The sequence below is a fragment of the Schistocerca piceifrons genome, chromosome 1, assembly GCF_021461385.2.
Source record: "Schistocerca piceifrons isolate TAMUIC-IGC-003096 chromosome 1, iqSchPice1.1, whole genome shotgun sequence".
NCBI lineage: Eukaryota > Metazoa > Arthropoda > Insecta > Orthoptera > Acrididae > Schistocerca > Schistocerca piceifrons.
The window spans coordinates 1,073,232,841-1,073,259,607 of record NC_060138.1 but is presented as its reverse complement, the minus strand read 5'-3'; the positions used below and the strand labels follow the sequence as shown (position 1 = coordinate 1,073,259,607).

The following is a 26,767-nucleotide window of genomic DNA, read 5'->3' as shown; positions in this document are numbered from 1 at the left end:
TATCTACCAGAAGTTGTTTTAACAATATTCCATGCACTGTAATCGATTTCCCATTAAATAGCCAGCCAACTGGGTCTTTTTCCCACATTTCCTTGTGGTGGAGGGGAAGGGAGGGTGTCTGGGGGATTTCCAAGACTGTGAGGGGTTAATTAAGTGATTAATTTAATTAATTAGTTAAGTAATCAGATTTTTGGAGTTGGAGGTGGCTATTGGAATACCTCAGACATGAAAGTGTGCTTTTATTGGTGTGGGGGATTGGTGAGGGTTGGAAGTTCGTAGAGGGGTGATGGAGGTGGAGAAGGAGTGGTGGGAGTCTCTCTGAAGGATTATCCCCAAGAGGTCATAAATCAAACCCCAGGGTGTCACAAACCAATTAACAAAACAGATTAAGGGGAGAGGGAGGGTATAATGTATCAATCTAGTATGGCCCTGAACATATGAAGCGCACTCTAACAAAATTTACTACAACTGGCTTTACCCTACTACTTTCTTGTGTGGTTCAGACTCTTCCAATTAAAACTGACACAATGTTCGCTGTATTCGCTTTTTAAGTTTCCCCTGTCTATTCTTGTCACAATTTCGAATTTTCACTTTTCTCTGTGTGTAGATAGAGTTATTCATCCACACGAAAAATTCTCAGCCAAGTTTTAACCTCAATTTGGCTTTCTGGCAAATACAATCAGTCGATTTAGTTACATAACATGTCTGAAAGAACAGACACGATACACATTTAATTACCGGAAATGGAAATAAGAATAGAGTACCATAAGTGTGTGAACGTTTGATGCGATTCTAAAATGGATAACTGCTTAAAATTTGTATTATTTAACCAACTACTTCATTTGTTATTATTTTAAGTATGTTCTTGTTAACAGAGTGACCTGTCACTTAAACAAGCATCAATATATCTAGTGAAATGGGCTCTCCCTGAAACCAAATAGAATAAATTAAACCAAGATGAAAATCGAAGGGTTCAGATACATTTTACATCTAATATACGTGAAGACAGAGCACGTAAATTAATTACATAAGCCTGTTACAAAGAAAATCGAGCAAATTCATTCTGCATTACTTATGGCGACATAATGAAATGATTTTTACCCTAACGTACACGAAGTTCACCCCCAGAAAATGAGTTACACACTGCCGTTATGTGCCAGAAGTGCAATAAGTAGAAACCTGCTAAGACGATGTCGACATCTCACTGCCGAAACATATTTCTTCGTACTTTTGATGGTGAATGACGCCTGTTGTAATTCGATTTTATAAACTAATATATCGTGTATGAATACAGTATTTCTCTTTAGTTTTCTAGGACTACCATGAAATGTTCGCTGGCCCATGCTGTCTTCATCATTGCCACTGATATGCACTGCAGTCCGTTCAGAGCTCTCTCTCAATCGCACGAAGCTTGAATGAATTGTACAAAATTTCCTCTCGTGGTGTTTACTGTTGTAAGCCGATCATATGAAACGCAAGCTATTCTCTCAGAACAGAAAGCCACAACTCCGTCCATGACAGGCTATTGGTCCATTCTGCTATACCTATGACCCTCTGGTTCTCCTAGAAATTTCAGAGGGGCACAAAATCGCGAAATCAGAAGCGTGCTACATTTCCGATACTCATGTCGCACGCTTTGAGAGAAACGGCTCTGGAAGTTCTCGAGTTTCTCGAGAGAGTCGCTTTCATTTCCCATCCTCAGGGGACATGGCTGCAGCCTCGGTGCAGTCGTATACAGTGCTCTGTTTCTCCACGACATTGAAAAAGCAATAGATACCGGCAGACATGTTGATGCCGTGTTCCTCGACTTCCGAAAGGCGTTCAGTACAGTTTCACACTACCACCTAATGAACAAAATGCAAGAGTACGGAATATGACAACAGCTGTGTGACTGAATAAAAGGGTTTTTAGCAGACAGAAAACATTCTCAACGAAAAAATAACTTCAGCCGTAAAAAATAGTTTCGAACGTACGGCAGGACACTGTTATTGGCCCATTACTTTTCGGAATACAAATGACCAAGTGGATAACGTCAGAATTTCCACGAGGCTTTTCGCGGATGATGCTGTCGTATACAGATAAGTCGCTACGCCAGATAATTGTAGCGAAATGCAGGAAGACCTGCAGAAGATCGGCGCGTGGTGCAGGATTGGCAACGGACTCTCATCCTAAGCAAATGTAACGTACTGCGCATATATATATTCAGAAAGACCCATTATTTTATGATTGAACGATTACTATCACTCGAAGCAGACGCATCCATAAAATATTTAGGAATACGCGTATGGAGCGATTTAAAATGGAGTGACCACATAAAATTAATCGCGGGTAATGAAGATGCCTGTCTCAGATACAATGGAAGAATATTCGGAAAATGTAGTCCACCCACAAAGAAGACGAACGAAATCCTCGTTCTACAAATAGGAACACTTGAGTATTGCTTGTCAGTCTGGGATTAGTACCAGATAGGATTGACAGTGGAAGCAGACAAGATTCGAAGAAGAGCATCACATTTGGTTAAAGGTTCATTTAGCGCGAAACCTTTACGGAGATGCTCAGACATCTCCTGTAGCAGACGCTGCAAGAGAGGCGTTCTGCATCGCGATATGGCCTACTTTAAAATCTGGAGTGCATACGTTCCTAGATCAATCAAATGTACATCCATGCTACGCATATCTCGTGAAAAGAACATGCAGATAAAGTTAGAGAGCTTAAAGCTCACAGGGAGACTTACTGACAATTTTTCTTCCAGCGAGCCATACAGGACTGGAACAGGAAAGTTGCTAAGTGACAGTGGTTCATAAAGTACCCCCCCACCATACACCGTCAGATGAGTTACGAAGTATAGATGTAGATGTACAACGACGAAAAATCGAGCTGAATTTCGCACATCTGCCTTCGGAACTCATGTTGATTTTTGTAGAGGAATATTTGTTCTCTGAAACTGACAATGTGTGAGCATATAACATGCTACGTAAGTCCACAAAAATCTGACGTTATCGATATAGTTGTATTATTAAGTTCATGTGTTGACATTATTATTTATTTATTATTTACTTGAGGCAAGCACTTCATACTCCGCCCGCCTACAGATTAATACGGACTATAGATTCCATAATCGATACATCTGTAGTAGTTATAACAATATATTCAGATACACTGCTAGACCAGCCTAATATCGTGTAGGGCACCCACGAGCACCCAAAAGTGTCACAACACGACGTGGAATGCACTCGACTGATGTCTGAATTAATTCTGGAGTGAACTGATGCCATGAATCCTGCAGCGCTCGCCATAAATCCGTGAGAGTACGAGGGGGTGGAGATTTCTTCTGAACACCACATTGCAAGGCATAAATGATATGCTCAACAATGTTCGTATCCGGTGAGTTTGGCGGGCAGCGGAAGCATTCGAACTCAGAAGAGTGTTCATGGAATCACTCTGTCCAATTCTGGACGTGTGGGGTGTCGCATTGTTCTGCTGGAATTACCCAAGTACTTCGGAATGCACAATGGACGTGAATGGATGCAGCTGATCAGACAGTGTGCTTACGTACGTGTCACCTGTCAGAGTTGTATCTAGCTGTATCAGGGGTCTCATACTGCTCCGACTGCACAGGCCCCATACCATACAGCGCCTCCACCAGCTTGAACACTTCCCTGCTGACATGCAGGGTCCATTGATTCATGCGGTTGTCTCCATACCCGTACACTTCCATCCGCCCTATATAATTTGAAACCAAACTCGTCCGAATAGGAAACATGTTTCCAGTCATCAGCAGTCCAATGCCTGTTCTGACGGGCCCAGGCGAGGCGTAAGGCTTTGTGTTGTGCAGTCATCAAGGGCACACGAGTGGACCTTCGGCTCCAAAAGCCCATATCGATTATCTTTCATTGAATGGTTCCCACGCTGACACTTGCAATTTGCAGAAATGTTACACTTCTGTCATGTTGAACGAATCTCTTCAGTCGTCGTTGGTCCCGTTCTCGCAGGATCTTTGTCCGGCCGCAGAGATGTCGGCGATTTGATGTTTTACCAGATTCCTGATATTCGCGGTACGCTCATGTAATAGTCATACGGAAAGTCCTCACTTTATCGCTACCTCCGAGACGCTGTGTCCTATCGCTTGTGCGCCGACCACAACACAATGTTAAACCATATTTAAATGTTGATAACCTTCCATTGTCACAGCAGATAGCGAACTAACAACTGCGCCAGACACTTGTTGTCTTATATAGGCGTTGCCGACCTCAGCGCCATATTCTGGCTGTTCACATATCTCTGTATTTGAATACACATACCTATACCAGTTTCTTTGGCGCTTCAGTGTACAATTATGGTAGTCAGTCACAACTCATGTATAAAGTGGATAGGGGCGACCAAAAAGTTTCTGACTGAAGGTATTGCTGCGCGTATATACAACAAAGTGTGACTGCGATGCGGGTATAGGCATGTAGGCAAGGGATTAGTGTGGCATTCGTGCCTCTCCAATGTGAGTCAGTAAATGTGGAAACTTGAACTATGGCATCGTTATTATCAAAGGCGTCCAAACAGGACCAACGTGCTGCTGTTCTTTTCTTGGCTGCTAGAGGGCAAACGCCGGTAGACCTCCATTAGAGAATAAAAATTGTGTATGGGGCAGTGTGTCTGTCAAAACCCACCGATTTGGACTGGTGCGCCAAGTTTTGCGACAAAGAGTGCTGCTGCTTCGTCGCATATTTCGTAATGAGCAACTCAAGTGGGAGACACTGGAGTACCCGCCTTCTAGTCCTGTTCCCTCGCCATGCAATTATCACGCCTTTGTGTCCTTCAACTAGGCCTTGGAGGGCCGACGATTCCTGTCTGACGAGGATGTGCCATTGGCAGTTACGGTCTTCTTCGTACAGCAGGACACGGTGTTCTACCGAACGGGCATCTTCAATCTGGTGCGTCACTGGGATGATTGCCTCAATGCTTACAGCGATTTTGTCTGACTGGCATACCGATACTGGACTGTACGGTCTTCGAACGGCAACTTTTTGACCGCCCCTTACAGTATGAAATTAGAATGATGGTATAACAGCAACCCAGTTTTGATTTGTGAAGTGTATTATTACTTAATCTAAAACATATGAACTTCGCGGAAAACTGAGGACTGCGTGAAAGAGAGTGAGAGAAAACAAAGCATAAAAATAGGAAGAAATATTGGGTGAAGTCTCCAACGCAGCCATCAGCCTTGTGTACATCGCATGGAAACGGGATGTTCTGTCTAGAGGTGATAAACAACGCACAGGAGAAGATAAGTTCTGGAGACCTTGAACATCTACATGTACATTTACATCAACATCTGTTCTCCAAAAGCTACGTTACGGCGTGTAACAGTAGGTACTTCTGAAACTACGCTCATGCTAATAAATTAAGGATAATTACAGAATGTGGTGCCACACAACGTAGCACTACACAAAACTGGCGCTGATAGCATAGGCACATAGGGAACACACACGACACAGAGCTGTAAGTCCACGGCATTGGTGATAAGTTGAGAAAACCGTCCCGAAACACATGTGCTACAAAACGCCACTGTTTCCTGCGCATGTACCCAGACATCAATATTTGATATGATCACCATGCACACATACACAGGCCGCACAACGGGTTGGCATACTCTAGATCAGGTGGTCGAGCAGCTGCTGGGGTACAGCCTCCCATTCTTGCACCAGTGCCTGTCGGAGCTCCTAAAGTGTCCCAGAGGTTTGAAAACGTGCAGCGATACGTCTACCGAAAGAATCCAAGCCGTGCTCGATGGGGTTTAGGTCTTGAGAACAGGCAGACCACTCCATTCGCCTGATATCTTCTGTTTCAAGGTATTGCTCCACGATGGCAGCTCAGTTGGGCCGTGCGATATCATCCATCAGAAGGAAGGTAGGACCCACTACACCCCTGAAAAGGCGGACATACTGGTGCAAAATTACGTCCCGATAGACGTGATCTGTTACAGTTCCTGTGTCAAGGACAAGCAGGGGTGTACGTGCACCAATCATAATCCCACTCCTCACCATCAAACCACGATCTCCATACAGGTCCCTTTCAAGGACATTAAAGAGTTGGTATCTGGATCCTGGTTCACGCCAGATGGAAACCCGGCGAGAATCACTGTTCAGACTCTACCTGGACTCGTCCGTGAACATAACCTGGGACCACTGTTCCAATGACCACGTACTGTGTTCTTGACACCAGGCTTTACGGGCTCTCCTGTGACCAGGGGTCAGAGGAATGCACCTTGCAGGTCTCCGGGCGAATAAACCATGTCTGTTCAGTCGTCTGTAGACTGTGTGTCTGGAGACAACTGTTCCACTGGCTGCCGTTAGGTTCCGAGCAAGGTTACTTGCAGTATTCTGTGGCCGCCTGCTGGTACTGATGGTGAGATATCGATCTTCTTGTGGTGTTGTACACTGTGGACGTCCCGTACTGTAGCGCCTGGACACGTCTCCTGTCGGCTGGAATCGTTGCCATAATCTTGAGATCACACTTTGTGGCACACGGAGGGCCCGTGTTACGACCTGCTGTGCTTGACCAGCCTCCAGTCGCCCTAGTATTCTACCCCTCATAACGCCATCAACATGTGTTCTTTGACTCATTTTCAACACACAGTAACGATTAGCACGTGTGAAAACGTCTGCACACTTACTCGCTGCACCGTACTCTGACATGCACCAACACACCTCTGCATATGTGGAATGCTACCAGCGTCACCGCGCAACGACCGCAGGTCAAATGGTCATACCCCTAGGTGATTTAAACCCGCAAACCGCCCACTAGAGCGTTGTTTCACCATGTATCAGCATTATCCTTAATTTATGAGTATGAGTGTATTGTCATAACCTCGCTTCTGTTCCACAATTGAATGTTACGTGGGAAGATCGATTATTGACAAACCTCCGTACTACCTCTAATTTCTCTGGTCGTGGTCGTTTCACGAGACTTACGTCTCTGTTCTTCGATCACGCGTTTTCGGAATTGCAACAGTAAACTTCTCCGTGACACACAACTCTTTTATGTAATGTCAGTCACTGGAGTTTGTCGAGCATATCAAAAAGCTGTCGCACTTGCTAGACACAACAAGACGTCCGCTCTTAATTGAATCTTCTTTATCTCTCCTATTAACCCAAACAGGTAAGGATTCCAGACATGGGCGGTATTTAGTAATTGATCTTACAAGTATTTAGTAGACCACTTCTTTGGTAGACAAATCACTTTTCCTTAAAATAATGTATCTCATACACTTTCCCAACAATTGATTTCTACGGGGTGGGAAACCCTATGCACATCACCTTCCCCTGATGTGGATGATGTATGTGGGATACCTGTCTTCGGTGCATGAAATATAGTGCGGGCCAGTTTTATTTTGCACTCCCTGCAGTTCCATGTGGTCATTCCACTTTAAGTAGATCTCGCCGTTTATACCTAAGCGAACGGTAATCAAATGCACTGCCAACAGAGCACTGCCAGCAGAGTAATTTAGAAGCACGTATCCTCGGTGTAGCGAACCAACTTAATCCGCTTAATAAGGGCAAGTCTTCCAGTCTAGATAGTATACCAATTAGGTTTCTTTCAAAATACGCTGATACGATAGCCCCATACTTAAGCAAGCATATACAACCACTCTCTCGACGGAAGATCCGTGCCAAAAGACTGCAAAATTGAACAGGTCACACCATTCTCAAGAAAGGAAACAAGAGTAATCCGATGAACTACAGACCCATAACACTGATATCGACTGGCTGTAGGATTTTGGAACATATGCTTTGTTCGTACATTATGAATTATCTCGAAACCAGCGGTCTAATAATACATAACATTGATTCAGCAAATATCTTTCTTGTTAAACACAACTAGCTCTTTATTCGCAAAAGTAATGAGCGCTATCGGTAGGGGAATTGAATGCATATTTCTAGATTTCCATTGATATTCCTCACAATAGACTTGAATCAAACTGCGTACATATGGAGCAGAGCATTACTTGTGCGACTGGATTCGTGATTTCCTGATGAAATGGAGTAGTCGACGGAAACTTATCGAATCTAACAGGAATATAACAGAGGTGATACTGGCATTCCCCAAGGAAGTATTACAGGGCATCTGCTTTTCCTGATCTACGTCATTTACCGCCCAGTGAAGTCATGAGAAGATCAAAACCAATTGAAAAATGACTTAGGAACGATATCTGTAAGGTGGGAAAAGTGGCAGTTGTCTCCGTTAGCGAAAAGTGTGAGGTTATCGATATGGATACTAAAAGAAATATCTTAAATTTCGGCATTCCATGAATCACACAAATTTAAACGTCATTTCGGCTACATATCTATGAATTACAGTTATCAACACTTACATTAAAACGATCACGTAGATAATGTTGCGGGGAAGGCAAACCAAAGACTACGATTTATTGGCAGAACACTTACTAGATGGGTCTACTAAAGACACTGCCCACACTACGCTTGTTCGTCCTCTGCTAGAGTATTGATGTGGAGTGTGGGATGCTTACCACATGGGATAGACGGGGTACACCGAAAAAGTTCAAAGAATGGCAGGTCGTTTATTACTGTGATACAGTGGAGAGAGTGTCTTGGACATGATAAGCGATTTGGGGTAGTAATCATTAAAACAATGGCGTTTTTAATTACGATAAGATCTTTTGACGAAATTTCAAACACCAACTTTCTTGTCTCAATGCGAAAATATTTTACCTTCGCCAACCTACATGGGGAGAAATGTTCTTCGTAAAAAAGTAAGAGAAATCAGAGCTCGTACGGAAAAATTTAAGTGTTAATTTTCCCAGGCACTGTTAGAGCGTGGAGCGGTAGGTGTTTCGAAACTCCTCTGCCAGGCTCTTAAGTGTGAATCACAAAGTATTCTCGCAAAAGCAGATGTGGGTGTTACTTTTATTTACTTTCCAGGGCAACTGAAAGTCCCTGAATAAATCACTGATAATCTGCAGGTCTTCCTTCTACGGTCTCAGCACTCACAGTCGCCTCTTCGAGTGTGTGTCGTACAGGATGATTGAAATAAGTAAGCTACTCAGCCTTTAGCAGTGATATATCACTCACTCCACCAATCATCCGCTCACCAATTTTTTATATGTTGTTTGCCGGTGATCCTAACACCAGTTACCTTCTAGCCATTTATAACATTTCCTATTCTTAGCCCGTGTAGAGAACCACATACGTGGGGTAGTCATAAACTTTTAATTATCACCCTGATAATATAAGCCTGCTACCATGAAATTTGGCGATGGCGTTAGTCTTCCTCTACATAATTCGCCTTACAGTGCGACATATTTCTCCCCAACCTTGAATGACAAGTTTGTAGCAGTCTGCATTGCTGTTGTTCATGGACGTACCACTTCGAAAATCGTTTAGTCTTCATTTTGAAAAAGCCCGACATGTAATGATTTCTTCATCGGAGGAAATAGGAACAAGTCATTGGGTGCCATGTACCGAGAGTACAGGCTGAGGAGAAATTTGATAGTCCAAACAAGCAGCACGTTTGACTGTGTCCTGTGGAGCACAAAGCTCTCGCTTGGACAACTTCCTCTGACGCTTCGTCTTGACAATCTTCCGCAAACTCAGCAGGAGACTGTGCTACCACGCTCCTCTGTGACTGTTTACTCCAGACGAGCATAATCTGTTAGCATCATACCTCTGCAGTACCACAAAACTAAGCGTTGCTTCGTCCTATTATGGCATGCTCGACATTAGAAACTGAATTCTATTTTCTCCACTACCGCCTCGATACTAATACTTTGATCTTCAAGCACCCGGCGCTCCATCTGCCTGTTTTCTTCTTCTATTTTCCAAACAAAAATAAAATAAAAAGAAACACGCTGCATTGAAGAAGATGGTATATCAAGTACAGAAATTTTGAATCACTAGCGATAGCGGAACACAGCTTTACGGAAGGGCATTAACCTTGAGAATACGAAGATCCTCTCTCGCACATCACCTTGGTGTGATTCTGTAATAAAAGAAGCTCTCGAAATTCCCTTACGCACCAACAATTTTACCGATTGTCGGAGCATCTTGAAAGAAATAAAACAAAACAAATATGTAATTAATATGAGAGGAGAGGTAGTTTTACTGCCTCGCTGCCGATTTTTCACATTTGCACATGTGGAGTCCACCCTACAGGAGTTGCCCCTCTGCGGATAGAAATCAGAATACCAAGTGACGTCGTACGACCAATAACAGGCTTGAACGCCACTGTAAAAGAAGCAAACTTTTCTCTTGTAAGACATCTCCTAACGAAGAATAATCATCATCGAATCCGACCGGGGTGGCCGAGCGGTTATGGGCGCTACAGTCTGGAGCCGCGCGACCGCTACCGCCGCAGGTTCGAATCCTGCCTCGGGCATGGATGTGTGTGATGTCCTTAGGTTAGTTAGGTTTAAGTAGTTCTACGTTTTAGGGGACTGATAACCTCAGAAGTTAAACCCCATTGTGCTCAGAGCCATTTGAACCATTTTAAATCATCATCGAAACCTCAGGTTGCAACTTAGATTCAACACGGTATGACCACAGAGAAAATTTTGTACAGAATTATTCAAGCTTACTGCCGGCTATCAGCTGCATTCCACGCCGTACTGGCCTGTCCTGCACTAGGCCAAACCCGGAAACACAGCTGAGCGTTCTTACCGTGAACACCGCCCCCACACTGCTTGCAGACCAAAGCACGATTACTTGTTACCGCTCTAAGAGCGCTGTCGCCGGAGAGATCTACCCATCTTGCGCCTGCCCCTAGTGACAACCACCGAATATGCACCTATGAATCAAGAGCCACAACCTGAATAGAAAAATCGCACGCCACGGCTCGGGAAAGATGCTCTGTCTCCCGAATGCAGATCCTTCAGATTTTAAGCAAAAGTCCTGTGCTTCCGTGTTTTTTTCCTGGAAGAATTTACCACTCTGTACCGTGTTTTTAAAATGTATTTCCGGTTTTTTAGATGTACGTCTTCGATTTTTTTAATTTAAAATAGTTAATCAGGTCTCATGCTCTTTGTCTCATCCTTGTTAAATTCTTTAAATAGCTCTTGGCGAAAGAGGGTTATGGACCGCTGATAGAACACTCACCGGCTATATGTGCCGAGGGGGATTCCACAGCGAATAACTTCTATATTGTACTAGACGTCTCTGCGCTACTTAACCACTGCGTCATATGATACCACAGTGTTGCCATGTACGAGGTGCGACAATAAAGTAATGAGACTGATGTGAAAAAAAAATGATGCTTACCGTTTTAGTCAAGTTTAGTGTTGTCCCCTTCAAAGTACGAGGTGCATTCAAGTTCTAAGGCCTCCGATTTTTTTTCTAATTAACTACTCACCCGAAATCGATGAAACTGGCGTTACTTCTCGACGTAATCGCCCTGCAGACGTACACATTTTCACAACGCTGACCCCATGATTCCATGGCAGCGGCGAAGGCTTCTTTAGGAGTCTGTTTTGACCACTGGAAGTTCGCTGAGGCAATAGCAGCACGGCTGGTGAATGTGCGGCCACGGAGAGTGTCTTTCATTGTTGGAAAAAGCCAAAAGTCACTAGGAGCCAGGTCAGGTGAGAAGGGAGCATGAGGAATCACTTCAAAGTTTTTATCACGAAGAAACTGATGCGTAACGTTAGCTCGATGTACGGGTGCGTTGTCTTGGTGAAACAGCACACACGCAGCCCTTCCCGGACGTTTTTGTTGCAGTGCAGGAAGGAATTTGTTCCTCAAAACATTTTCGTAGGATGCACCTGTTACCGTAGTGCCCTTTGGAACGCAATGGGTAAGGATTACGCCCTCGCTGTCCCAGAACATGGACACCATCATTTTTTCAGCACTGGCGGTTACCCGAAATTTTTTTGGTGGCGGTGAATCTGTGTGCTTCCATTGAGCTGACTGGCGCTTTGTTTCTGGATTGAAAAATGGCATCCACGTCTCATCCATTGTCACAACCGACGAAAAGAAAGTCCCATTCATGCTGTCGTTGCGCGTCAACATTGCTGGGCAACATGCCACACGGGCAGCCATGTGGTCGTCCGTCAGCATTCGTGGCACCCACCTGGATGACACTTTTCGCATTTTCAGGTCGTCATGCAGGATTGTGTGCACAGAACCCACAGAAATGCCAACTCTGGAGGCGATCTGTTCAACAGTCATTCGGCGATCCCCCAAAACAATTCTCTCCACTTTCTCGATCATGTCGTCAGACCGGCTTGTGCAAGCCCGAGGTTGTTTCGGTTTGTTGTCACACGATGTTCTGCTTTCATTAAACTGTTGCACCCACGAACGCACTTTCGACACATCCATAACTCCATCACCACATGTCTCCTTCAACTGTCGATGAATTTCAGTTGGTTTCACACCGCGCAAATTCAGAAAACGAATGATTGCATGCTGTTCAAGTAAGGAAAACGTCGCCATTTTAAGTATTTAAAACAGTTCTCATTCTCGCCGCTGGCGGCAAAATTCCATCTGCCGTACGGTGCTGCCATCTCTGGGATGTATTGACAATGATTGCGGCCTCATTTTAAAACAATGCGCATGTTTCTATCTCTTTCCAGTCTGGAGAAAAAAAATCGGAGGCCTTAGAACTTGAATGCACCTTGTAGTTCCCTTTTGATTGCACACACTTTTTCCAGCGCTTCTGCCATTGATGGTAACATTAATGGAACTCATCTTCTGTAATGTCCTCCAAGACCCTCGTCACAGCTTCTTGGAATTTTGTGTTTGGAAATGGTGTCCCTTGACCGCCGTTTTGACTCTTGGAAAAAAAAGTTGCATGGAGCGATATCTGGTGAATAAGGTGGCTGTGGTAGAACTAAAATTTGTTTTGAGGTTAAAAATTGCTGTCCTGACAGAGCAGTATGGGATGTCGCATTATTGTAATGCAGAATCCAATTATCAGCAATGTTGGTAGGGCACGAAGAACTTTTACGAAGTCTTTCTAAAATTTCTTTGTACTAATTTGGTTAACTGTTTGTCCCGGAGGCACCCATTTTTTATTAACAATTCCCTTGGAAGCAAAGAAGCACACACGCATGCATTTCACTTTTGACTTTGGTATGCGAGCTTTTTTGGTCTGGGTGATCCCTTTGAGCACCATTGCGAACTTTGGCGTTTTCTCTCTGGATCGTCTCCAAAAGCCTTATGAAGCTTACCGTAAGTTGCCGTCACGTTTTCACCCAATTTAACGCAAAAAGAAATGGCATACCATTGCGCAATATTACGCCGTTTCATTTCCGTGACGAGAGACACAAACACGTGTTAACTTATTACAGCACAACTCACGACTGAGCAGTTGCATCGATGTGCCGCTTGGACTAGAAGCAGCTTATAGACCAAGGTCAAAGGCCTGCGTATGCCTGCAGGGTTGCCGCATCTCGCAAAGAAAGTCAGTCTCATTACTTTACTATTGCACCTTGTAGTTCAACCATCTGAATACGAAATCTTGCAGTGTTGTTTCCTTAAGATGAAGAAAACGAATCCCACAAAATATTCACAGATCTGTGGAGCATGAATTTCAATGTGTAGCAAGCCTACATGCATGATCTACTAAGATAAAATAAAGCTTTATTCTGTCGAGATGATAATTAAAACTTTATGGCTAAACCCCGTACGACTTCACTACTGGAGTGGATCGGAACGCCTCAGATGGCCTTCTGTGTTGACAGCAGAATCGACGGACGGGGCAGTCAGCCCCCGGCAGAAGCGCACCTTCTTCTGCAAGAAGTGCGGCTACGGCGGCGGCTACCGCGGCCGCGGGGGCGGCTACCGGCAGGCGTACGCCGTCGTGGTGCCGGTGAGGCTGGTGGTGGTGCAGCCGCGCCCCGTCTACTACCGTCAACGGCCGCGCGGCGGCTACTGCGACCCGTGCAGCCGCAGGCGCTACTACGGGGGCGGCGGCGGGGGCGGCTCCTATGCCGAGTCCTTCAGCTACAGCCGCTCCTACAGCTAGTAAGCTCAGCATCCACAAACTCTACAAAGTCAAATGTAACAACACAGAGTGGTCAGAAACAAGCTGAAAAGCTTTCAAGGATGTTGCAGGCTCATTAGGATTCAAGCTAGTCAATCAGGCATATGAGCGCGCAAATCGAGCAGATATAGTTAGTGTCAGTTGTCCTCACAGCGCTTATGACAGCGCACGATACTGCTCACCCTTTGGTTCGGGTTCGATCCTTCTTGCCATCCCCTGTCCATTTTTGTGTATTTCTCTTCTCAGTTTTTAGGAAACCAAGCGAATATCACGTTTGGCGACAAAATCTCTGCCCGGTTGCTTGAAATTGCACACGAAGCGGCCTGATAGGATAATTTCAGTGCTAATTGTGTGGCTGTGTCTGAGAGAGAGATCTTATGGGACTTAACTGCTAAGGTCATCAGTCCCTAAGCTTACACAATACTTAACCTAAATTATCCTAAGGACAAACACATACACCCATGCCCGAGGGAGGATTCGAACCTCCGCCTTGACCAGCCGCATAGCAGTGCTAATTAAATCTGCATTTTATAACAATTATTTCTCGCCACAATCTATCGTGAACATCCTTACAACCTTTTCAGATTCTTAAAAAATGGTTCAAATGGCTCTGAGCACTATGGGACTTAACTTCTGAGGTCATCAGTCCCCTAGAACTTAGAACTACTTAAACCTAACTAACCTAAGGACATCACACACATCCATGTCCGAGGCAGGATTCGAACCTGCAACCGTAGCGGTGGCGCGGTTCCAGACTGTAGCGCCTAGAACCGCTCGGCCACACCGACCGGCTTTTCAGATTGTTCCTGACCACATTTTACTGTCTCTACGGTGAAAGAAGAGACCTGACAGCTAAACTGGGCTTGGCACAGCAGCTTCGCGCTTCTACCTCAACCAATTGTGTACCACGCTTCTGTATATATCGCTGTGGCAAAGACTGTGTGTTGCTGCAGCAGTATAGACGACTATTGTTTTGAGTCACATAGCTTCGGTACCGCGAATGGCCTTTTGCGTTTCGCAGTTGAAACTTGGCAACAGCGCTGCCTGATGTCAATGCTCTTCCTTCGCTGTAGGAAGCTCAGTTTTTACCTTCATCTTAATCGCTGTCACTCAGATGCATGGTGGCCCTGATCTTACCCAGAAATTGAAGTTCTGCATCTGCTTCTGTTATTCGAAAGACATACGATGGGTGGTACGTGCTGTATCAATGCTATTTCCATTTTTAATAATTTTATTGTGAAACCAGCAACCAATTTTAGTGTCCATAGCTACAAGAAGTGGCGTAGTCAATACAAACAATCAATAAATGATTAAAACATGACAATATTTATTTACAATATTTACAAATTGTTAAAAGCACACCCTAATCAGCCAGAAAATCACGACCACCTGCCTACTATCGATATGTACCCGTCCATGCGATAACAGAGACATCTGGCGAGGAATAACAGTGAGCGCACTGTCAGTGTGTAGAATGGGGAAGTCGCACAATCTGAGTTTGAACCAAGGCAGATTGTGATGTTAGGTTTAAGTAGTTCTAAGTTCTAGGGGACTGATGACCTCAGAAGTTAAGTCCCATAGTGCTCAGAGCCATTTGAACCATTTGTATGGCCATGGTGGATGGAACTCTTCTATCTCTGACGTTTCGCCAAGGCTACGTTGGACATCCTCGGAGGTACTCCTGGTTGTGCTGAGTCTTGCCGACATACGAGTCGGATGTCGAAGAGCGGCCTCAACACCGTGGAAAGTGGAACGGTCTGGATTTCACATGACATCAGAGATAAACCTTGTCAAATGTAAAATATAACTATCGATCATTGTACGTCAAAGATAAAAACACCTCGCCTATTCTGTAGCCCCATTGTCCATATACAGCTGAGTTTCATAGCTCCTTCTTTTCTGTTCAAATTATGCCCATGTTTATATATTTCGATGACTTCTCTAAATGACCGTGGATAATAGTTCGTCATAGTACAAAAACTTCAGTTTCCGAAAATTTCACTACGTGATCACCTGGCTAAACCACCTCCGAAGCACCTCCAGTGTCCGACGTAGCCTTGGATGAAACGTCAGGGATGGAAGAGTTCCATCCACCATGGCCATAGAAATGTTTCAAATGGCTCTGAGCATTATGGACTTAACATCTGCGATCATCAGTCCCCTGAACTTAGAACTACTTAAACCTAACTAACCTAAGGACAGCACAAACATCCATGCCCGAAGAAGAATTTAAACCTGCGACTGTAGCATCAGAGCGGTTCCGGACTGAAGCGCCTAGAACCGCTCGGTCACAACGGCCGGCGCGACCATACAACCCAGTAAGAATTCTCAGCAGCTATTGTCACCAGGTTCTCAAGCTTAACAATAAGTATGTTCTGAGAAAAAAAAAGTGGAGTATTACTTACTGAACGACCCTCGTATATTTAGTGTTAGTTCTTTCAGACTCTGTCTTGGTCCAGCAACCACTATTAATTAAGACACAAAAGAATTACAGACACTGGCAGGGAGCGGTCATTGATTAAATCAATGGGAAACGTTGTGCCAGACCGGGATTCGAACCCAGCTCTTCTTCTTTCACTGACCACTGTGACCATCGCAACTGCAAGATCTACCATATCTCGCCTTCTGTCAGACCAAAACTCTCAACTTACTCACACACTACTAATGTAGTGCCCCTTGCCCATTATTCTCGTTACTCGCGGAATACACCGATTCCAGTCTTTACCCCATTTCTTTACAAAGGTGTTCTCTTGTACTACTATTAAAAAAGAAGTAGCAAACGTTACTAAAATGCTAAAACGTCCCACGCATGCTACTCGACTGATTATAGGGTTAAAAGAGGGCTATTAGGAAAGTAAGGAACGATAGGTCGCGAAATGGAAACTAAAGTGAAAATCAAAACTGTTTTATTTGCAACAGTTAGTTACAACTTCCAGCTACTTATCTCCATAGTCGCTGATGCGACATAGACATTGTCGTAGCGTTGTACCAACTTTCCAATGCCCTCGTTACAGAAGGCAGCCGCCAGTGCTTTCCGCCAATTCTCTACGCTGGCCTACAGCTCGTTGTCTGTGCCAAAATGTAGGCTTCATAGCCAGCGGTTCATGTGAGCAGAGATGAAACTCAGAGGGAGACAATTACGGGCTGTATTCTGGGCAATTGAACATTTCCAATTGAAAACGATGTAGAAGCATCTTCATTGCCCCTGCAGAATGCTGTTGAGAATTGTCTTGAAGAAGAAAACGCACGACTGTTGCGTAATGTTGGCTGCATAGCTTCAGGCGAAATTTCTCACCAGCCCCTCGTACTTGGCGAGAGACACTACTGTTCTAGGTATCTTTATGTGTTCCCTGTGTGCTCAGAACTAAAAAGAACGACGTAACGCGATCGATGGGCATACTAGAGTCACTGGCCAACACAGCTGTGCAAAACTTCATCGAATTTTCACTGTGGTTTCCATTTCGCGACCGATCGTTCCTTACTTTACGAATAACCCTCCCATTATAACTATTATTCCCTTATGGATCCAATAGGACAACACGAGGTACATTCATCAGTTTTAATGGTTGACCCTCCTTTGTGTCCAAATTTGTTCTATCCTTTTAGAATAAAGTCTCTTTCTTTCACCAGACCACGGTGTTCCAGTCCGTTTTCTAATTTTCCACTGACCAACTTTCTAATCAAATATCTTTTGTCTGAATGATTTTCTATCTGTAAAGTCTGCCTGAGTTATACCGGCTACTTTATGATCCTCCTTAATCACAGCGATCCGCTCAGTTTTGGTCTTACTTTGTTTTCGTAGAATTCTACTATGTTCATGCCCTCTAGTGACAGAATGGGTTACCAGGCAAATGGAGCAATGGTATGTTAGGAAGTTAGTAGTATGTCAGTCCTACATGAGAGTACAGCATGTTTTGAGATTATTTTTTTGGAACATAGCAAAACTATGTGCTACATTAAATAGGGAAGCTTGCTGTGTTTGATACATTTACAGCTTGTGAATTTAATTCAGCCATACGATTGTTGTGTCATGGCAAAACACACTGCAAGAATCCTTGGCAATTTACCCTGTGTAGTTTTTAATCTATTCTACATTAGGACATGGAATGAACGGTTGGGCAAGCATGGGCATAACTTGTAGTGACGTGGTTGTGCCACCATTGACTCAGTTGCCTCGTCTCATTATTTTTCATAATTGATGTCAGATGTACGGTCACAAATCCCATTATACTAGGACTATTCGGAAAGTAAGTTCCGAATGATGGCGAAATGGAAAACACTGTGATAATCAGAAATATTTTATCTGCAATAGTTAGTTACAGCTTCCAGCCACTGCTCTACATAGTCACCACTCCGACTTATGGATTTTCATTGCGTTGTACCAACTTTCCAATACCCTCGTCATAGAAGGCAGCCGCCTCTGCTTCCCGCCAATTCTCTACGCTCATCTATAGCTCGTTGTCTGTGCGAAAATGTTGTTTTCATAGCCAGTAGTTAATGTGAGCAGAGATGAAACACAGAAGGAGCCAATTACGCGCTGCAGTGCGGGTGATGAAACACTTCCCATCGAAAACGCTGCAGGAGCATTTTCATTGCCCCTGCAGATTGCTACCGAGAAGTCTTACGAAGTGGGACTGTATAACAGTTCTCTAATGTGGGCTGCATAACATCAGACGAAATCTCTCAAAATGACCTCATACATGGCGAGGGACATTATTTTCTACGCGTCTTTATGTGCTCGCCATGCCCTCAGAACTGAAAAGGGCGAAGTGATGCAACCGACAGGCATACTAGAGACACTTTCGAACACATATGTGCAAAGCTTTATTAGATTTTCACAGTGATTTCCATTTCTTAACCGATCCGAACTTACTTTACGAATATCCTTCGTATATTCTCCAACTGATGTTATACATTTGATATTGATGACATAGTTCGTTGCAACCGTTAATGTAATTCCTTTTTTAAAAGAAAAATTTTATCTACTGTTAATATGGCTTCACTATTGCAGTGTCAAATAAACATTTAACAGATTTTTCTGGCTTCCTTCATTAAAGTGCAAGTTACTTCTATTTTCTTCACTTCATTTCCATGACATGGTATATTTCTCTTCAGCCCTTGATGGAAATCCGTAAGATGCACTGAACCCTCCTCTTTCAAATTCCAAATTGATAAATTTTGGCGTCTCACAGCGCCGTTCAAAGTTTTCGTGTGGCACTCCAAATACAACAAAAGTCCTGCCCTATCCTATTTATCTCTTGTTCTATAGCTGTAGTTCGTTCCTGTAAGGCTTCTATCAGTTCTGGTTTTTTCCCCTTTTCCTACAAGTTCTTTCACACTAGCTTCCATCAGCCTAACGTGCTCAGCTGATCTACGACACCTGAAATCTTCCTCTCCAGTCTCTTCAGTCTCTTCCTTTCCAGAACTGATTTGTCCTAATTCTTGTCTCACATTTCGTATTTCTGCCTACAGTCCAACTTGCACTTTTTCGATGCTCCCTCCAGTCTAATCTGACCGGTTACTTTTTTTATGTTGGAGTTCGATTTCACTCGTTCTAATTTCAGTTTCTGTCTTGCTTTGACTTTTTCTGTTTTAGCTTCTCTGGCTTGCTTTCACCTCAGCTTATAGTTTGCTCAAATCTATTTCTATTTTTCAGAATGGTTCAAATGGCTCTGAGCACTATGGGACTTAACTTCTGAGGTCATCAGTCCCCTAGAACTTAGAACTACTTAAACCTAACTAACCTAAGGACATCACACACATCCATGCCCGAGGCAGGATTCGAACCTGCGACCGTAGCGGTCTCGCGGTTCCAGACTGAAGCGCCTAGAACCGCACGGCCACATCGGCCGGCATTTCTATTTTTATCTTTTATTGCAGCTTCTAGTTTATTTTGGCCTACTTTCATCTCTGCCATCATATTAAATAAGTGACACAATATAAAATTAGTGTTCATTTCCCCTGTTGGATCTGCTTCTACTTTTGTGTTTGTTACAGATGATCAGGTTTGACTATTAGATGTTCCACGTGCCCCCATTATTCCTGAAAAGTACTACCCGTAATTATTCCTTCTATTGTTTCTTCTACCGGTGACGTCTTGCGTTCTGTTAATTTAGCTCGGGCCCTGGTAATAAAAAATTATGTTCCAATTACTACTTCAAATATGAAGATTGCTCAACTGGCCCGGAACAGTTAGCTATTACAGTTGTGAAATAACAGCTTGCTGTTCCATGTTCGCCAAATATAGTGTAGAAAATTTATCCCCTCTACTAATCCTTTTCCCTTCGCTAAAAAAACTGCTACCTTCTCTTTGTATACTCTTGTATCTGCACAAGTAAACTGATTCTTATACACCCGCTCAGAGCTTAATCTAACGTTGACGAAATTTTATTATTCTTCTATATATATAAATATGATGAAATGTAACATGTATAAGGTAACCAGTTCTCTGTTAAAACAATGCCTCTGTTTTCATCACTAGAATTTATACACACATATACACTCGTTTATCCAAAACCTACCACAAATACATTAGTCGAATCAGATGCAGACATCAAAATTAATTAGATGATATAATGTGATGTGAGTATATGTATGAATTAAAATTAAAACAGAGGTATCTGTAATTAATGGTGTGTGAACAACGCTGATAACTAGGATGGACTCTGTATGACAAAGTTAAACCCCAAAACTTTTGATACCTACTTTCCGACATCACTGCTACAGCATACGCTTCCAAAAATTCCCATGAATGTCAAGAATTTAACTAAGTCTACGTAGTGTTTTTAGATAGTTTTGGACTGCTAGAAACTTTACACTTTGTGTATCGTAACGAACAAGTCAAACTATCAGATTTTTTCTGTGATCTCATCGCAAGGTCTCTCGTTACATTTATTTTATTTTATTTAACTATTTCATTTTGCTTCTAAATGTATGGCTAAGCTTCGATAATTTAACTGAAGCAACTGCCAGTGTGAATACCTGCAGAAGTTGAGATCGTAATAGCGAAGTTCATACTCCGTTTACATGTTCGGTCGTTATTCTCTTTTCCTGACCAGTGAAGTGTTTTTTCTGTGCTTCTTGCCTGGATGATGTCACCTGGTTGCAGCAGGATGCTGCGTGAACCTCTGGTCCTCTCCCGTAATAGCTGAATGCCACAATCTGATACATATGGCGGCCCTTGGTAACCATTTACAAAAAATTTCACTGAAAATTATGTGACTGAAGTCTTTCTCCAAATCGTCTTGAGATGGAATATAAAATTTTTAAATATCACATGGAAACTGATGGACTGGATATGGCTTGTTGTTTTCAGCAGAACACAGTATTGTATTGGTAACAGTACACGCAAGAATAAATTTATTTACCGCACATTTATTTTGAAGCACACTACATTGTTCCCTTACAACAGATAATTTGACTAATTATCTTTTCGAATGTTCACTTGACATTGCATTTACCTTATAGACAGTTGTCCAATAGCTGCACTTCGTTCACGTTTTAATTCCTTTTCCAACAAGAGTATTAATGCTTGACCGTAATCCTTTCTTCCACTCCTTTGCAGCCCTACGTCTTTCTGTAGTGTCCACCAGTTACCAAACTTGGCGAATTTAAAACAAATGCTATCCATCATTAACGTTCCCAAAGTTTCTTCGGCTCTTCTCTTCTGGCTGGATGTCCATAAACTGAAATCCATCATCGGGATGTTCCTGTCACAGCTACTGCTTCTTACATGATGAATCGCAGGGATGAAATTATTCGTGGAGTTCAGTACATTACAACTCGACAGTTGGCTCTACTGTTATCGATGAACACTGGGGGTGCGTGTGAAGTGATTGACACTCTTAGGCACTCCAAGGTTACCTCGAAATGGATTCTACAAATATTCGCAGGAAGCCACAAAATTCAAAGAAAATTCATTTCATCTGAACTGTTGGAACTATCTGAGACCGATAGAGAGGCCTTTCTCTCATGAATCGTTACAGCTGACGAGACCTGGTTGCATCACTTTGAGCAAGAAGCAAAAAGGCAGTTACTGCAATGGCACCATCCGAAATCACCAAAAAAGAAGAACTTCAAGACAAAGATATGATGACAGTCTTTCGGGATAGTGATGGTGCCATTCTCGTGGATACGTAGCCAAAAGGGCAAACTATTAATTCAGAGGTATATGTGAAGTCTCTGAACAAATTCTAGAACCATTTCCGACGCATTCAGTCTGACAAGTGACCAAAAGTAATCTTCCTCCAAAACGAAAAAACTCGCCAACACACAAGTCGTTGCCTAATCAACCCTATAGCCGAGGCCTGGCGTCCTCGTACTTTCATGTGTTTGGACCATTTAAGGATTCTCTTCGTAGAACACACTTTGGAGGTGATGAGAACGCAATTTATGAGGTAAACATGGCTATGAGCGTAGGGCAGGAATATATGCTCTTACACAACGCTGGGTTGAGGTCATCGAAGTTGGTGGAGCAGTGTAGAAGAGCAGTACATGTAAGAGGAATATTGGTTGGTATTGTCACCAAATTCTAGCTCTTAAAAACAAATATGTTCTGAGAAAAAAAAATTGGGGGTCATTATCTATTGAAATGTTCTCGTTCTTTATTTTCCACGTAACAATCTAATTCTAGTTTCTTCGGCTCTTCTCTTCTGGCTCGTAAAATCTTCTCCAATAAGTAACTCTGTCTTTTCATTTCCAGTCTACTCTTTTGCCTTTCGCTTGTACTTCCACAGCCTCTGAATAGTTTCACGTAACTGATGGTTCAAACTGAAGTTTACCAACCCTTATTAGCACGACACCATTACCCATTGCCTGACCATACTCTTCTACGTACAGCCGAACATTTCAGGTTAGCTTCACTTTGTATCCTTCTACTTGAACTACTTCCTATAAAACTCATCTCCACGAATCACAGTTCGAATATTACTCCAGTATATTCCCTTTTTACTGGTATACATTGACTATTCACTTACTAGAATACTTCCATTACTCACACTGCACTGCACTGTCGTATTTCTCCTCGCTCAAAAACATAGATCACACTTTTACTCCAAGCCGTTTCACTTATTCTGACTATAACGACTTGCATTAGGTGTCAGAGGTAACAGCTTTTTAACAGCAACAACAATATATAACAAAGTTCGAGCACATGCGGAGGCTTCCCTACTTTGGTTCTTCCTGCGTTATCATTTGAGATTGGAACAATAAATGGGGATATTATAGCGACAAGCAAAGCTCTTTGCACAACTTAATGTAAAATGGCTTTTCGATTGCCGATGTAGATGCAGACAACATAATACCCTTATTGAAATAACGTCCTACTGTTTCTTTCGACTTGTACTTGTTTAAATGTTTTGTGGAAAGTTGTAAACTAACAACTATATTCCTCTGTTTCAGCGGTTAAAGGAAATGATCCAGCAACATCATTGTCAACTGACGCTACTATGCCCCTTGTCACCGCACACTTTTTCCATTGTTACATCGTTCATCTCCCGGTCGTAGTGGAACTGTCGAGACTTCCACTGGGCAAGACAGGAACTGTGCACGGTGTGCTGAAAAAACGGATTCAACTGTTTATCTGAAAGACAGGGGGAAAAGTATCAAGCATTTCAGAATTTAATTTTTAATACATGTGTTCTAAGAAATTATGTTCAAAGTAGTGCGAGGGACTTTCTATGTAAATTATGTATTGATTATGTTTCCTTACAACAAACACAGAAAATGCTTCTGTTGGTAACCGTATAATTAAAGGATTCTAGCAGATATTGCAACTTGCTGACAGATCTTTACCTGCATTTTCCTCTCATGTCCCTCATAACTATGATGCAAAATAAGGTCGATTACTTAACGACGAGCAGAACTGGTTTTATTTGCATGTCAAGACATTCTTAGAAATCACTGGCAATACCAACAACACCAAAGAAAAGCTGAGTATACGCAATCAATTATTCTAAAAATATTTTCCATTAATGAAGTATGTGCCTGCTCTTTTTCTTTGTGTGCAATGTTCATTGTCTGTCAAGTGTGTACCTTAAGGTGCTAAATGCAGATTTTTTTGCCTCATAATAAGCTCGGAAATAATCAAATCGTTCAAATGACTCTGAGCACTATGGGACTTAACATCTGAGGTCATCAGTCCACTAGAACGTAGAACTAATAAAACCTAACTAACCTAAGAACATCACACACATCCATGCCCGAGGCGGGATTCCAACCTGCGACCGTAGCGGTCACGCGGTTCCAGACTGAAGCGCCTAGAACCGCCCGGTCACAACGGCCGGCCGAAAATAGTCGCCATGCAGTCTATTCAGAGACGTTGTTGGACTTAAATAACTACTCAGACTGCACTGTATTAGTTATTATTATATTTCATATCACAGATTTAAGAACATCATCAGCTGTGCCTGATCACTCAGATATATTTGACGATGGAACAGGACGTCCCGAAATCGATAACGTACGATAAAATAAGTAAATCAGTAAAGCGCTCTCTGAGGAATCACTTAAGTCTACCAATATAAAATTACTGATGCGTGTCCCTCAAAACCACCGTGAACTATGGAAAGGCTAAATTCTATTCAGAGAGTGCCTCTGTTAATATTGCGTTTCCGTACCACTGGACATACTTCGTGATTTGAATTAACTGTTAAAATGGTCGAGGGCTAACAGAGGCCAATGGGTATGTAATGTTTTGAAGATGGCAAACATCTTTGTTGGTACACCGTTTCCACGCTATGACTAAAATCTAATAATATGTATGTTTATTAGCAGCCGCATCCACCGTACCTGTTACATTGAGCTGAACTTTATAGATCCTTCATTCTTTTCACTCTTTTCACTTCTTTTCTATTTTGGTTGTTGATGTTATGTTGTAGGTGCATATGTCAACGACTGAAGGTCGAATGTGATCAGTAGTGTATAACAAAATATTTATTCCAGTTCTGCATTCCCAGCGTAAGCAGCTGTGTCCTTCATTAAAATCAGGTGAAGTTCAGATCCTGTTTCAAGATGTTATTACCTGAGGCCAAGGCACAGTGGAGCGTCATTATGCCTGGCACTGCTTCTAGTTTTATTCTACATGCACTGAGTTTATTTAGTAGAACCATGTGATAAGCAGCATCAAAATCCGTAGAAAGATCCGAGACTATGCCTGTGAGACACTCAACCTTGCCAGGAGCTTTAAGTACCCCCTTCTGTGCTGTGCTATGGCTGATTCTATTCTTCTACGGCTCCGCAACCCAAACGGTATTTCACATACAAGATTGTATTTATTTTAAAAATTCATTAATGTGTCTTTTATCTTTTACAATGATGATGGCAGGGAAATGGGCTTATTAGCTTTCCATATCTTCTGCATTACATTCCTGTAGCAGAGGCACAAATTTTGTGTGCTTTCAATACTCTGGAAAGTACCCTGATGAGAATGACTCAGTTATCATGTTTCTGAAGGTAAATTGTTTACTTAGTATATGTTGTTTTGCAACAAAGGATGGTACTTCATCTTTAACTATTAACTTTTTATTTTGTAGGTTTTTCTACAGTTTTCTGTCTCCATGCTCTGTTCTTGGTAATAACATCATTGTACTTAGCACATAATTATTTGCATGTGTGATAGCCGTTTTTGGGAATTTTTGTCGCAAATTGCTCATTTACTTAGTTTTCTATGTAGTATGGAACATTTATTATTTTATACCTTGACCTTAACTGTAAGTTATTATGCTTGTAATTGTCTCTTCCTGTTTCCTGTTGCATGACATCACAGAATTCATTGCTTATATAGTTGTATTTTACACTATTTTGTCGTTGAATGACATTTTTGCAGCAGTCATCTGCAGGTAAGAAACAGAGACGTACAAGGAGAGACAAAAGTTGTACTGCATCAGTTAACTTCCTTATCACATAATCAACACACAATTGTTTTGTGTTTTCGAAAGAGAATATATTTTTTAAAACGCCAGGAAACCAACAATTTACAGAAAAAAAATTGCCGTTTTTACCACGAACTGCAGGAGGCAAATGGTAAGTACGCAATGAAAGGTGGATAGGTAGTTGTAGATAAAACTGAAGAAAAAAATGTTGGATTTTTAAAGAAAACTGACATTTAAATATGAAATACATTTCTTGTTTTATTGACATCGTTGTTAATACGACTGACAATAGTTTTTGGTCATCGAGTACTCTCAGATTTTCATCATACTACGAAGTGTTGTCAGAAAAATGACTGAATACTGCATTTTTGATCCATTTTCTACTTCGGCCTGTCCACCATCAACTACTCCAGTATCGCATCCATCAACATATTTTTCATTCTTGAATGATCAGAATTTAGTTATTTTACTTCATTAATTCATTAGAGAAGCAGAAATGAAAAGTAAAGGAGCCCAATGGGCAGCTACTACTGAGCTGTAGATCATCTTATAACTTGGCAGTTGTCGTATATGGAAAGTCTTTACCTTAAGAGTAGCTAATACTGTTAAATGTCTGCTAAATCCTATACGAACATCTAAACTGTAATGCAATTAAGAATCTGCTTTCATTTTGTTCTAGAATTGTTTACACATCCCGATTATGGCCTTAGTCTCTCTCTTACATCACATAAAAAGCGTCAGAACTTGCATGATTGGCATATGTACTTTGGACATTGTTACTGATACTATAAGAGGTTAAGTTACAGCTTTATGGTATAAAAACTGAAATGGTAAGGAATACAATAGAAGTAAGGGAAGAAACAGACGAGAAAATTTATTAGTGACTAAGAATTTTAGTAACAAATTATGTA

The 26,767-nt window shown here is 42.3% G+C and overlaps 1 protein-coding gene across 1 annotated transcript in view; it reads left to right on the top strand.

Moving 5' to 3' along the window:
- The window catches only part of LOC124715040, a 59,644-nt gene extending 36,031 nt beyond the window's left edge, over positions 1–23,613 (top strand). The window contains exons 3-4 of the mRNA XM_047243070.1: positions 13,685–13,967; positions 23,386–23,613. Of these exons, the coding sequence (XP_047099026.1) occupies positions 13,685–13,967; positions 23,386–23,392 (290 nt within the window). The 3' untranslated portion in view covers positions 23,393–23,613. The remainder of the gene's footprint in view (positions 1–13,684; positions 13,968–23,385) is intronic.
- Positions 23,614–26,767: the final 3,154 nt, after the last annotated feature.